At 46.5% G+C, this 15,119-nt stretch overlaps 1 protein-coding gene across 19 annotated transcripts in view; it reads left to right on the top strand.

The window, feature by feature from the left end:
• The window catches only part of LOC125292857 (ankyrin repeat and SAM domain-containing protein 1A-like), a 106,372-nt gene that overhangs the window by 78,256 nt on the left and 12,997 nt on the right, over positions 1-15,119 (top strand). For all 19 annotated transcript variants that reach the window (XM_048240352.1, XM_048240360.1, XM_048240351.1 and 16 more), the window contains 6 exons: positions 11,399-11,497; positions 12,354-12,500; positions 13,070-13,177; positions 13,674-13,844; positions 14,328-14,465; positions 14,839-14,910. In XM_048240352.1, the coding sequence (XP_048096309.1) occupies positions 11,399-11,497; positions 12,354-12,500; positions 13,070-13,177; positions 13,674-13,844; positions 14,328-14,465; positions 14,839-14,910 (735 nt within the window). The remainder of the gene's footprint in view (positions 1-11,398; positions 11,498-12,353; positions 12,501-13,069; positions 13,178-13,673; positions 13,845-14,327; positions 14,466-14,838; positions 14,911-15,119) is intronic.

Below are 15,119 nucleotides of genomic sequence, written 5' to 3'. Positions count from 1 at the left end.
CCCTTAAGGCTGAAGCGGTGTGCTAACTGTGTCGGGATTGGCCAGAGATGGTGAGAGAGGGTTTTAGCCCTTAAATGTGTACCGTCACACCGGTGTGATGGAAATGTTGGGAAATGAACGTTGTAAAGGATATCTGGGTTCATTGAATTCAACATAGAATTTGAGAACCTTGAATTGTTGCAGAATGGAATCTTATGTTAGAATGTTCGAAAAACGACACCTTTAAGGGTTAACAATGTGGTAGCATCTGGGTGAGAGAGAGAGAAGCGATGTTGTGTTGCCTGCTTGGGTTCTCTCTGTTTGATCTGAGACACCAGTCACAGCTCAGTTGCTTCTCTGTCTTCTCTCGGTTTCACTGACACGTGAAGGTCGTCGCTGCCGCCCGAGCTGAGGCAGGGCGAGCTCAACTGCTTCGGCTGAGTGGCTTTCTGGGCTTTTCATGGCTTGCTCGGTGGTTAGGAGTCATAAATCTGAACTATCAGTCAGAGAAGCAACAGAATCCTGGCACACACACACACACACACACATCATTACAATACCGCATTTGTTAAGATCAGTCATTCACATTTGTATTTTATTCACTTTGATGTTTCTATCTGGCCCTTGTATTCAGACATAGAGCACAGGGGAGTAAGTGCGTGTGTGTGTGTGTGTGTGTGTGGCCTTGACAATATCATGGTGCCAGTGTCCAAATCATGCCCCTTTATGTTACTCCCTCTTTTGTGATATTTCTTAAATATTACATGGGGCACCAGAAGAATACTTGTTCCTTATAGCATTTCCTACCTCCTCATTATGCTGTTCGACTCGGCTAACGCGATTCACAGCCCTTTCACAACCTCAAGAGCAGTACACCCCTTCAGCAGCTTAAGGATGAAAGTGCACTGACACACACACACATTATGCTTATTCATACACACACACACACACACACACACACTTATACTTGCTCATCTCACTAACGTATGGACGCATGAATGTTAAAGTTGGAGAAGTAGTTCATTTTTAATGCAGTCTCCCCAGCTGACTCCTTTAGACTCTGCCAGTCAGCGCAGCCTTTTGGGCATACTAAAGATAGATAGTTGGAACTTCTCAATGGAAGCATGTCAAACGGGAGGGTGCTGTGTGTGTGCGCGCGTGCGTGTGCGCGTGTGCGGGGCGTGATTAACATGGCACAATAAGCGTTAATGAGATGCAGCACACTGAGATCAGAGGCAAGTGTGTCAGAGCCGTGTGTCGTGTGAATTAATTTGCTTGTGTTACACTACTCACACACACACACACCACTGTGTGTGTGATAAGGTAAACTCTTCAGGTTGCGGTGATCCTGCTCAGCCGTATCTGTGGGCATGACGATTATGGAAATGACAGTCACCTGGACCTGCAGATAATCCTGCCCATCGGAGGGGACTCTTAGGAGAGTTATCGCCCTCTTTCTCTCAATCACTGTCTCACACATTTACACGCACGCACGCACACACACACACACTCTCACAATTCTTTTACCTGCTCCTCCTTGGACACTGTGACGTCAGCCTCTAACATACCTCTTCCCCACTGCACTCTCTCTCTCTTTCTCTCTCTCTCCCTCTCTCTTTCTATCTCTCTCCCTCTCTCTCATTCTCACTCTCCCTCTCTCTCCTATCTTCTTTTTTTCCCTTTTTTCCCTTTCTGAGACTTCCTCTACCCCAGAGACATTTCTCCTCTCACGGCTCACCCCACCCCAGTGTCTTCAGATAGCTCTAATCCAGGTGGCGGTGTGAACAAAAGACGCTTCATTTCCACAGCTCCCTTTGTAAACACTTAATCTGCCCCAGTGCCTCTGACAGCATGCACAACGTTCCATGTTTGTGTGTGAAGTCCCCCCTCCCCACTCATCAGAATTCAGGCACGTCGTCTAACACATCCCTGATAGCGCTTGCTGCATGGAGCACGGGGCATGCTCAGAGTTATGCATTTTTAAACCGCGCCTGCCCGTGCCCAGATCCCTCGTCCTTATTTGCATGTCTCTGAGTCTCTGCTCCCAGTAGGTCATTTTGTTTGATGTGGGGTTTTGTGGTGCAGGTGGCGATGGTGAGGAAGTGTGTGTGTGTCTGTGTGTGATGAACGTGCTGTGGGTGATCCTTTCTGTAGCGAGCGCCAAGCCAGGTGTTTCAATATGTCTGTCATACAACAGTGCATATCCTGACTGGCTTAGGTAAGGCAATCTGTAACTTCCTTGGTTTATCCTGTGTTTATGATTGTGTGTCTGTGTGTGTGTCTGTGTGTGTGTCTGTGTGTGTGTGTGTGTGTTTTGTGTTTGTGTGTGTGTGTATGTGTGCACCTTGCGGTGGTCTGTCTCTGGTCCTCATTAGTTGGGGGGATTATTTAGTCTTCCAGTTAATTAGAGAAGTATTTGCCAGTCGGAGATGAGCAATGAGGCTGCTGAATGACTTTGGCTCTGGGTTCTCCCCCACCAGCAGGTCTTACATTTCACCCCCCAACCCAACCCCACCCCACCCCACCCACAGCAGGCTCATTACAACCTCAGCAGTGCAGACCACCATGCGTGCGTCTGTGTGTGTGTGTGTGTGCTTGCATTAATGTGTGTGTGTGTGTGCTTGGTTGTTCGGGTGCATCTGAGTTTATGAGTGTGTGTGTGTGTGTGCCTGCTTGGGAGTGTATGCACGCACTTGGGTGTGTTTGTGTGCATCTGTGTGTGTGTGTGTGTGTGTGTGTTTGTGTGCATGTGAGTGTATTTGTGTGTCACACTTAATCCCTACCATTTCTTCATCTTCAAGGCAGTCTTGCCAATTCTGCACTGCAATCAGTAGTGTGTGTGCGTTTATGTGTGTGTTATGATTGAATATGTGTGTGTGTGTGTGTATTTGTCATCGCTGGGCACCATTCCATCCTCACCTCTCCCATCCATTTCCTTCCTCTATACTAATTGAGCTCTGGGGTCAGAGCCGTGCAGAAGAGAGTGATGGCAAATTAAGAATCTAAAAGGGCTCCTTCAAAGCTTCTCTGACACGAGTGGCCTTCTGCATCCAGCTGCTGCTCGGATGGAGGCCACTGACGTCACCTACTCATTCACCGTCTCCGTCTACAGCACTCAATATGGAGACGGTGGTGTTAGTGGGGATGAGGGTGGAGGAGAGATGGAGACGGTGGTGTTAGTGGGGATGAGGGTGGAGGAGAGATGGAGACGGTGGTGGTAGTGGGGATGAGGGTGGAGGAGAGATGGAGACGGTGGTGGTAGTGGGGATGAGGGTGGAGGAGAGATGGAGACGGTGGGGTTGAAAAAGAGAAGATGGTCATCATCTGTTAGGGGCAGTCTCGGGGAACCTGACCCTGCCGGAATGATCACAGTCGTCTTCTAGCTGCGGGAGGTCTATTGTGCTTGGGGTGATTATTTGTGGCCTTTGATCTGAAATCTTTAATTAAACGGCTTTGTCCCGCTGCCACACACACACACCCTCAGGTTCTGATCAATGATAACAGTGATTGCACTGTTGTTGTCCTTATTGGTGGGCTGAAGCCTTGTTAAATGAAATGAGATGCATTCACATTGACAGTACAGGGGGAGAGTGAAGGATCACTTCAGGGAGGAGGGGAGGTGGTAGGGTGTGGGGGGCATGGGATCGAGGTACTGCTTCTTCGAGGTCAGCCTGGACCATCCGTGCCAGCTAAACATTTGGACAGTCCTCTAATACTCTAACCTCTATTCTCCATGTACTGACGGAGACCAGGCAAAATAAGTTCAACTTTCACAGATATGTTGGTGATCACTGCATATATTAAACATTTAATCATGCCACTGCAACTGCAGCTCACGTCTGAGATTTGTGCTTGCCTATTTTAATACTGATTAAAATGCCCTCATAAATTGCCAGTAGGAAAATGGCAAAACGCAATCTTTTGTTTTACTTTATTGTTTAAGACAAAGTGGCAACATTTCCCTGAAGCCTGAGGTTACAGGAAGTTGCAGCCACATGCCAGCTTACTGTAGGTTGTGATTGGCCGCGGAATGTCTTGGATCTTAATCAAACAAGCCGCTAGTTCTAGCGCTAGGATGAACTGCACATCAAAAGACATCATGGCAGACCCCACTGAAACGTGCCTGGCCAGTGAAATAGGAACCACTATGGTCAAAGCTTTGCGCTTCCTTTGCTCTCGCACAGGAAAGATGTGAAGACTGAGGAATGGTGTGTGTGTGGAAGACCGTTAATTTTGTGTGCGGGCTTTGAAAAGGTTAGCAGTCTGTAGATGACATGAAAGGCAACTTTTATAATGAATTTTGCCTGTGATGAAAGTCAGCAGGGCCAGTGCTGTCAGTGTGTGTGTTAGTGTCGTCACGATACCAAAATTATGACTTCGATACGATACCTGCCATAAATATCACGATGCTCGATATTAAAACGATACTACGGCGAAATCCTAAATTATATGGAGAAGAAAGGACTCATACCTCCTCTAAGTGTATGGAGTCATTTGTGTTGAATTCGGTGCACTTTTGTAGTGTGCAGGTCAATTCTGGGTTCTAAACTTCTAAACTTCCTACATAATTATTATCTTTTTATAGTCAGTAAAATAGTAGGCCTACTTTGTGTGATTAAGTCCTTTATTGTCTGATATAGTTCATTTACATTGTGTTGTGTTTTGGCAATAAAGCTTCAAATAGCCAAACTAGGCTAGATCAAGGTCAGTGTTAAAATTACTGCATGCAAATCACTGAATGCTATGCAGAGAGGCCTAATCTTTAGGCCATCTGATGTACAGTATAGGCTACCCTAGGCCTTCCCGTGTTCATGGGATTTCTTTGACAGTTGCAAAGGGGAAAGTGTGAGGATAGTCTTCTTTGCGCCCAGTGTACAAGTACGACGTTCCAACCACTCAGGTCTTCGTCAGAAAGGCCTACACCATTACCTGTTGCAATATATCTGTGTGCATTCCTACATTACGTCTATTTCTTTGATAACATGATTTGCTACCCATTACTGTAACAATAAGCGCTATTATTATTAGGACTCAACACGCTTTGGTGGTATGCTGTGGGCTTTAATTAGCGGTCTACATGCCATGACAAATATTACCAGTAGTACTGACCGAACATGAAATAAATCGTTTACACGTTATGGTAATGTTATTCTGGCGTGAACATTGCGCTTTCATCACGTTAGCACCCTATGATTACAGCTCGCTATGTCTCGTCAAAATGATTACAGCTCGTCAAAATTCATTGATGAAGGAAGGTTCGCTTTATCCCAGAGAACCATACTCGTTTCACTTAGGCTAGACTAAAACATAAGAGAAGAACTTGGCACTAACCATGTAGTTGTGTTTTCTATAGCATATTCGTTAACCTGTCGTTCTTTGAACTCTTTAAAAATGTTGGGATGTCTGCTAGGTGTTTAGCCAAGTTCCATGCGTAGCCTACTGCTTTTAAATGACTTTGAAAAATATTTTACAAACGGGCCTCTGTGTACCTGATGGCTTGCCTTCACTATTCGCGATCTAGATTATAATAGAATTACCTTTTGTTTTATCCACAAGGCCTAGAACTGTCGGCAAAGAACTATGTTGACGTTGGCTGCGCACTCACTCATTCAGAGCTGCCTGCTTGACACGCCCACTTGCATAGATGCGTGCAAGGAGCAGTGAAAGCAGCAGTAAACACGGACACAGAACTTTATTATCGTTTTTTGCGTGAAGGCATCGTGATACCTTTTTAGTATCGATGCAACACTAGTGTGTGTGTGTGTGTGTTGTGTGAGCAGTGCAGTGGTACTTTAACCTTCTCATCAACAGGAGCATGATTGAGGTGAAGACTCTGATTCCATTACGCTCACTGCAACATGGCCCTCAGTGCTGTTTTTCTCATTGTCTCCCGCAGTCTCAATCTCATCGTCCATCTTCCACTTGTGTGCTCTTTCTATCCCCTCTGCCAGTTTTTAATGTGTTTTCTCTCTCACACTCTCTTTCTCTCTCCCGTGCTGTCTTTCTCTTTATTCTTTCTCTCTCTCTTTCTCTTTCACGCTGCCTTTCTCTCTTTCTCTCGCTCTTTCTCTCTCACTCACTCTCTCTTCCTCTTTCTCTCTCACTCTCTCCTGCTTTCTCTCCCATTGTAACCTTCACTCGGTCACAATTCTAGTTCTCATTCACTGACGGACATACCAAACAGCTTGTCTTACTTCGGACAGACGGACCTGTGTGTGTGTCTGTGTGTGTGTGTGTGTGTGTGTGTGTGTGTGTGTGTGTCCTGTCCTGTCCTGTCCTGTCCCTTGTCTCACAGGGCTGAAGTGGAGCACAGCCTGTGCCTAGGCCCTCTAGCAGACCCCTGCACAGAAACAGGCGTGTCCTAAAGACCTGTGGTGCACAAGGACCACAAGACTTGCATAATAATTTCAGTGGTCAGATATGGGATAAGTTTTAAAAGTCAAATATTTCTGAGACTATATTGAAAAACACATATAGCTATGTGGCTGCTATTGTTAAGTTAATGTTAAATGTTAATTTATTATAGTGTATTGGAGTATATGTTCCCTAGTACGTTATCCCAGTTGCAGATAGAAGTGTACGATTTAAGAAACATAACAGGCCTCCTCAGCTTTGTGTAGTTGAGGTTTAGTTGCAGCTTCTGACTGCAGTGGGCTGTTGGGCGCTGGCTTGACCTCAGAACAGTGCAGATAAAAAAAACGGCAGCAGCGGCAGCAGAAGCCAAATGGCAACATTCCGTCTGATGTTCCCGTTCACTCTCAGAAGCAGTTGTTCAGACCCTTGAGCAAATGCCCACCTTTTGTTTTCCCCTTTCCCTGGTGCCACGTTGGTGTCCTTGGCGTAAATGCCTGCCCACCGTTCTGACGCGGCGTCTGTACCAGGCCCCGCTGGCGCCTCTTGCTCCTCGGCCAACCCGAGGGTGCCAAGCTACAAAATTGGCAACATTAGTCAAAGTGCATTAAAGTGATTTCCCCAGAGCTCTCGAATCACAGACGGCTAACCTCTCCCAGGCGCAATCTCTCTCTCTCTCTTCCTTTCGCTCTCTCTTCTTTCTGTCTCTCTTTTGTTCCCTTCATTTTCTATTTTCCTTCCGTCTCCCCCTCTCTCTCCCCCTCTTCTGTGTTGTTTTGTGTGTAATGGTCAATGGTAATGTTGTCAAGGGCAATGAATCAGCACTCATCTCAGTGACTGTGTTGAGAAGAGATAATGGGTAATTACAGAAGGACTTTGTTTAAGCAGGCTTGCCATGCCGTTAGTGGTCAACACCTTTGGTGTGTGTGTGCAGTGTTTCCCACAGAATTGGATTCGATTTGTGGCGGTAGCTGACTTGGACAAGGGGGGGGGTGTATCGGTCTAATTGAGTGCCTGTCACTGCTGATGTGTGGATGCAATTCATAACGTTTTCTACATAGTTAAAATAAAGGTTCGTACTTCTCCTTGGGACAAGCACTTTTGAATTTTGGAAAACACTTTTCCATTTACATCGAGATTTTGCAAACATTCAGTGTCAGAGTCAATAAAATGAGCCCTTCAACGAAATTGACAAGCAGATGTAAGTAGGCTAAGCATGCTAAATTCGACATCCAAACTGTATTTTAACGTTAGCTTTGAGAGACTGCTTGATTGCATAACTTTACTTAGTTTAGTCTCTTCAATGTAGCCTACTATGTTGTGATAAGATCTTAGCAGAGTTAACTTCAATGCAGCAGTTTTGAACAAATTTGCGCAGCATGGTCCGCGATGCTAAGCAGATTTAATAACAATTTAGCCAGGCGTCTTCTATGCAATGCTTCTATGTGGCAACAACAATCCTTCAACAATGCGTGAATATTTTGTTAAATGCACATGAAGAGGGAGGGGCGGCGGGATCTGAGAGAGGGCGGGGGCAAGGAAAGGCTGCATCCGTAAAAGCGCAGCTCAATGGCAATGCAAGGATTTGACCTTATATTTAATTTAATTTAAATTAAATTAAACATAGAATATTTATGTGTGCCGGCCGATTTTTTTTTTTTTTTTGGCCCGCCACAGATTAGTCAATGTATGGGAAACACTGGTGTGTGTGTGTGTGTGTGTCACTGCCAATCTCTCTATTCTATCTCTTCCACTTAGAGAGTGTGTATTTGTGCAGTGTAGTGTCTTTGATGAAGCGTCTCTGTATGTGCTCTGAAATGTAATTCAGGGAAAGAGTCGTATTAACTGTGGCAAGAATAGATCATCTCAGAAGAGTTTTAATGATCCATCCGTGCATTGAAACCCTTTAAATCCCCCACAATGCAAGTGTGTGAAGTTGTCTGGAGTGAGATGAGCCCAGGTGACAGCCCATCCTATTTAAGTCTGCAGCCAAAGTCCATGTTTGGGATGTTAATTCTACAACTTCTTCTTTCCCCTATATGTTGAGCTGTTTTCTTTCTTTCATTTGTAACTCTCCAGCTAGTAAACACACCAAAGCCCCGAATGGCCTTTCCCACAAACCAGCTGGACAGAAGGCTTACTGTCAATCCCTTTAGAGTTTTCGCTTTGTTTTTCTCTCTCACTCACACACACACACACACACACACACACACACACACACACACACACACACACCACACACACACACACCACTCTTTCTCCAGAATTTGCTTCTTTCAGCCCAAGCGGCGTGCTGAGATCAGGCGATGGGATTATGTTCTCCACGGGCTGCTGCTAATGGTGCTTATTGTCAGTGGATCAATCATCGCAGTTGGAAAGTAGAGCAGGTCAAGTTGATAAGATCTTAGAGCCATTGTGTGTGTGCGTGTGTGTATGGGTTTCTGTGGACAAACAATGTGTGTTTTGGGGTGTGTGTGTGTTTGAGTGCCCTTTTACAGGCTAGAGTTTTGGCAGTCATTGATACTGTTTACTTAGTTCATTTGATTTTTTTTTTTCCTTTTACAGCAAATGTTGTATTGCTGCTGTAAACCTCCTAGTGCTGTGGTTCATGTTGTCAGTCCTGGCTGTCCAGAGCTGGTCATATGTAGAGAAACCTGCAGTCAGAGTCAGTAACCCCTGTCCACCATCTGATGTGCAGCTACAGTTTCTGGACTTTGGGGTTGCTGGTTGTGGGCAGATGGTTAGTTCTGGTGTTTTGTGTCAGCATTGTAGAAACAGAAAGATGGAGCTCGCCCCTCCATTTTCTCTCTCTCTCTCTCTCTCTCTCTCTCTCTCTCTCTCTCTCCAAGTGTATGATGAGCGCAGCTCCTCTGTTTGTCTCATAAATGGTTCAGGCAGATTTACTGTTGCCTCATTTTCTCTGCCTACTCCATAAATACACTCACATACACAACACAACACAGCACACGTGCACACATACACATACACACACACATACACACATGCACACACAGACATAAAAGAAACAGCCTGTCTCACATACTCCAATACACACCAATATGGGCACATAGTCAATGTCATCCATTCTTATATGTGCACACACATGCACAGTATTCATATACATACATACACACACACACACACACACACACACTGGGTCCTCTTCTCCTGCCAAAGGAGATTAATGAAGAACGCACCCAGGAGAACATAAAAGCCCAAAGCTGTCACTCCACAGTGAGATATGAGAGGAAGAAATGAAATGTTAGGCACCTCTGCAAATTAGACTCTCATTCATTTTCATTTCCCTCCTTCCTAAACCCCCTCTCTCTCTTTTTCTCTGATATCTTTTCTTTCTCTCTTTCATTCTCTCTTTCTCTTTCTTTCTCTCTCTATCTCTTCCTTCTCCCTTTCCTTCTATTTTCCTCTCATCTCATTTTTTTCTCACACGTTCTTGTCACACAATCACCCCCTTCTCTCTCTCTCTCTCTCTCTCTCTCTCTCTCTCTCTCTCTCTCTCTCTCTCTCTCTCCTCCCTCCTCTGCCCACCTCCATCTCGTTCTGTCACGCTCCCGGTGCCTCCCAGGCTGTCCTTCCTCATCTCAGCTGGGAGAGGTGAGGTGACATTGGGGAGAAAAGGAGGTCATTACCTGGGGACACTCCGTCAAGGCCGTGTGACAGACAGAGCCATGGGAGTGTGTGTGTGCACATGCATGTGTCTGTGTGTACGTGCGTCAGAGTGTGTGTGTTTGTGTTTAAGTGGACAAGGGCTCGTCTTGGCACACACTCGACTGGGCAAGTTGGTACCGCACCAGTCCAGCATAACAAATCTGCAGCTACCTGCTGAGGTGTGCTATTGGGGTCGTAATCCCTCTCCTTCATCCTCCACTCTCTCATTCTCTCTCTCCCTCTCTGCCTTCCCCTCCATCAATCAGATTTGTGTGCACTGAAACTTCTCCTGAAGCAGCACCATCCATGCCCCACCCTCCTATCCTTTCCAAACTCCGCTCCGTCACCCCCTCCTCTGTCTGTAGAGTCTTTAGGGAGACGCCATCATGCCTTTATGGCTCCCTGATAATTGGTAATCTTGAGTAAAGCCTTGTAATTCTTCTTTAATTTGATGGTCTGGCTAACGCCTGTGACTCTCTTGCATTCTAATGAGTTGGAGCAAAGCCTCCGTTCCTACCAGCTCAATACGATACACACACACACACACACACACGCACACACACACGCACACACACACGCACACACACACTTTTCCCCTAGGCAAAGTGTGTTTTCAGCACAGTGGTCAATGACTCGTTAAAATCGCCACAGACACACACACGCTCAGGCCTCTCCAGTGGTCAGCCCTTTTCCTGGTGCGTGGTGCATAGATCCGAAACATCGATCGTCCCACCCATCCCCTCTACTCTTACCCCCAGGGGGTGCCGCTCTTTCGATCACCTCCTCCTCCTATCATATTTTCGTTAGCTTGAGATGCTTATCCTCAGATGCGCCCGTGCTTGTGTTGGATGGGTGTGTGTGGGCCGAGGCCATTCATGATGAAGAGCTCACGCTAGTCGTGGATGTGTTCTATCATGGAGGGGTAGAGGAGGTTGTGGGGTATATGTTGGATTACCCTCTGCAGGTGGGGCAGATATGGATGTGGTCCTCCAGGGGGTAATTAAGTCAGATTGATGGGGAGAGAGTGGGTGTTGGGGGTGGAGGAGAATGGGTGGAGGTTAGGGAGTGGGGGGTAATAAATGCCTGCGGCGTGGCCTCCTGATACTGTGCAGCTCCTGCTGATGAGGACAGCAGGCCTGGTAGTGGGATCCAGGGAAGAACACCATTAAGCAGCTGTGGTGGTCTCAGTTTGAGATGGCCTTTTTATTCTGTGCTGATGTGACTATTCCTCTCACAGTTGTTGAATGTTGAGTCTAAAGTTCCTGAGTGTTGCCTCTTCATGAACAGCTCTCTGTCTCTCTCTTTCTATCTTTTTCTTTCTTTCTTTCTTTCTTTCTTTCTCTCCCTCCCTCCCTCCCTCTTTCTCTTTCTCTTCCTCATTCTCTCTGTCTCCGAACCACAGGGTAATAATGTGATGGAGGATCAGGACCTGCGGGAGATTGGCATCTCAGACCCAGGCCACCGGAGAAAGATCCTGCATGCAGCTCGCTCTCTGCCCAAGGTCCGTGGCCTCCAACCTCCATCCTTCAGACACCCTGCCCAGCCTCTCCCCCTCCTGTCCTCACATAATGGGTTTCCACCTTCACCACACACACGCGCACACACACACACCTCTTAAAGCTAAACACCAAGCTGCCCCCCACACACACACCTTCAGACACCCTGCCCAGCCTCTCCACCTCCTGTCCTCACATAATGTGTTTCCACCTTCACCACACACACACACACACACACACACACACACACACACACACACACACACACACACACCTTAAAGCTAAACACCAAGCTGTTAGTCTGACTGCAGCTGTGTTCTACTCGTAAAGTTGCATATTAGTAAATTACTGCAGATTGAAATTCCTAATTGCTACCTATGTGATGAATAGTGGAGCAAGAGTCTGTTTGATCTGCTATAATGTGTTGTGGACTGGAGGCTGGGGTTTTGAATGGGGCTATTTTAATGTTTTTCCTGCTCTGTAATTTTGGGACGACTCGCAAATTAATTTGTGTTTACAAAAGGGATTTACAATACGCTAAATCCACTGTGACGTCTTTGGCACTCACACACCTCTTTCATCTACGCAAGCTGTAATTTGTTTGTGTGTGTGTGAGTGTGTGCGTGCGAGCGAATGGGTGAAAATATATTTTTGTGGGGATATTTATCTGCTTGCTAGTGATGATTTGTGTGTGTACACGTGCACTCTTTGTGTGGCCTGTTGGCCTGAGTTAAATCATGTGAATAGATATATATATATATTGTGTGTGTGTGTGTATTTGTGTGTCTGTTGCTTCGGGGCCACACTTTAACACAGACTGCGTTTCCTTCCTCCGTTGTTGCGTGCCGTGTCCCTCTGCAGGTGAAGCCTCTGGGCTGTGACGGCAGCACGTCGCTCTCGTCCTGGCTGGACACGCTGGGCCTGCAGGAGTACCTGCACAACTTCCTGTCCAGCGGCTACCGCACCCTCGAATGCGTCAAGAACCTGTGGGAGCTCGAGATTGTCAATGTGAGTAGCGATGCCGCCACCGTCCAATCCCCTCACGGATCACCACTCAAGATGGGGGGCATTAAATTGTCGTCGTGCCCAGGGCAGAGAAGGAAGCGATTTAGACAGAGAAAAACGCCCGGCAGATAAATACGTTTCTTTAAAGTGTTGAAGTGAAATGTTGGAAGCGTAAATGAGCCTTTTTAAGATATCTGTGGTCAGTTTCCCGTACATGGATTAAGCCCTAGTCCTAGACTAAAAGCTTTTTTCAATGGAGATTTTCATTAAAGATTTCTTTTATTTTAAGACTAGGCTTAATCCATGTATGGGAAGCCGGCCCTTGATGTTAAGGTTGAAAACATTATAATTCTCTGGAACTGATAAAAAAAGTTCAGGGAGCCATTTTCTTCTTAGTCTTCTGCTGCATCAGTGAGTTCAGCTATGAGCAATCTGCATATCCTATATACTTTAATTTTACTGTTTTTTTGTATATTGTATTGTGTACTGTATATGTCCTATAGATCTGTGTAAAGTGTGGTTTGGTGTGTGTGTGTTCTCACATTGTCTTGTGCTTCTGTTGTGGTGTAAAGGTACTAAAGATTACGCTGCTGGGCCACAGGAAGAGAATCATTGCATCACTGGCTGAGCGCCCCTACGAGGAGCCGCCCGTCAAACCCCCACGACTCTCCCAGATCAGAGTCAGTCTCGCAACACACATACATACATACATACAGACACACACAACCGTATATATACTGCTCCCAGACACATGCACAGACATGCACCTCTCCCAGATCAGAGTCAGTCTCTCAACATACACACATACACACATACACACATACATACATACATACATACATACATACATACATACATACAGACACACACAACCATATATATACTGCTCCCAGACACATGCACAGACATGCACCTCTCCCAGATCAGAGTCAGTCTCTCAACATACACACATACACACATACATACACACATACATACATACATACATACATACATACATACATACATACAGACACACACAACCGTATACATACTGCTCCCATGTATGAGAAGCATTATAGCATCACACACACACACGCGCTCAGTCAATACATGCTATGTGATAGCGTGGTTTTTAAACGCCACACTGAACATGTTCTGTTCTCTCTCTCTTTCTCTTTCTCTCTCTCTGCTCAGTGCCAGGACCTGATGTCGCAGACGTCCTCCCCTCTCAGCCACATGGACTCCTACACGGGCCGCTCCATGGACCCGCTCCTGCCCCCCGGGGATTCTGGGAGGAGGCGAGGAGCGCCCGAGCCGGAGTACGACATGGTGCAGCGGCCTCGCAGCGAGCGGCTTTACTCTCACGTGAGTGGACCCTGCTGGTTCTGATGAGCCCTCGCCACCCGGCCAGCTCAGTAAATCACATGGATCACTGGACTGAGATCAGTGTGCAAACAGCAGGGGAGACGCTGGCTGTTTGTTTGCTCTGTTTGACTCTGGTCTTTCTCTCTTTCACTCTCTCGCTCTCTCTCTTTCTCTCTTTCACCCTCTCTCCGTTTATCGATCTCTCCCCCTTTTGATCTTTGTGTGTGTTTGTTTATCTGTTTTTATTTCATATCCAAACATCTTTCTCTTCTCAATACTCCTGCCGCACATCACATGTCATCTATCTAATATTCTCTCATTTCCTCCCTTCACACCCCCCCCTCTATCTCTCTCCAACTCTCTCACTCTCTCCCTCCCTCTCACCCTCTTCTTCTCTCTTTAACCCCCATTCTCTCTCCTCTCTCTCTCTCTGTCTTTCTCTCCTTCTCTCTCTCCATCCCTCTCATTCTCTCCCTCCTCCAGGAGCGGTACGAGGACCGGCACAGAGAGCCTCGCCTGACCTTGCGACCCCCCAGCCTGGCTGCGCCGTACGCCCCCGTCCAGAACTGGCACCACCAGCCGGAGAAGCTCATCTTCGAGTCCTGCGGCTATGAGGCTAACGTGAGTGCCAGCACATTTACACACACTTACACACACTCACGCTCGCGCTAGAGTTTAAGAGACATGAGACTGGCTCCTCAGGCTATGCTCCAGGAGGACATGCTTTCCCAGAAAGCACCAGCTTCCTCACTAAGCCATCATTTGGAGGCAGTTTTAAAGGCCCTACATGTTCTCATATGATATGTTGGTCAAGGTCACAAGTTGTGATTCTGCCAAACTCCTACAGTAGTGTACAGTTGTGTGTGTCTGTCATTTGACACCAAACCCAATAGAGGGGTTAAAATTTAGGTTTGTGTGTGTGTGTATGTGTATGTGTGTTGCTCTTTCAGTAGTTGTGTGTAACTCACTTGCTTTTCTCTCTGTGTGTCTCCAGTACCTGGGCTCCATGCTCATCAAAGACCTGCGGGGAACAGAGTCCACACAAGACGCCTGCGCTAAAATGAGGGTGCGTAGTCCGCCATCTTCACCTCTGGTCTGAGATCAGTTTACTAGCGTGTCGATTTATTCATGGCTTTGAGTTTGTACTGAAGGAGTAGGGAGATCCTCACATCCACATCCACATCAATTGTTTTTTTTATTATTTTATTATAATGCTAAAAATACGATGCGCGTTCCACCTGCAAACCTGTTAGCTATTAGCCGCCTGTCTTCCAA

Source organism: Alosa alosa, chromosome 4 (genome assembly GCF_017589495.1).
Source record: "Alosa alosa isolate M-15738 ecotype Scorff River chromosome 4, AALO_Geno_1.1, whole genome shotgun sequence".
Lineage (NCBI taxonomy): Eukaryota > Metazoa > Chordata > Actinopteri > Clupeiformes > Clupeidae > Alosa > Alosa alosa.
The sequence above is the reverse complement of the archived record's forward strand: the minus strand, read 5'-3'. Positions and strand labels throughout refer to the sequence as shown.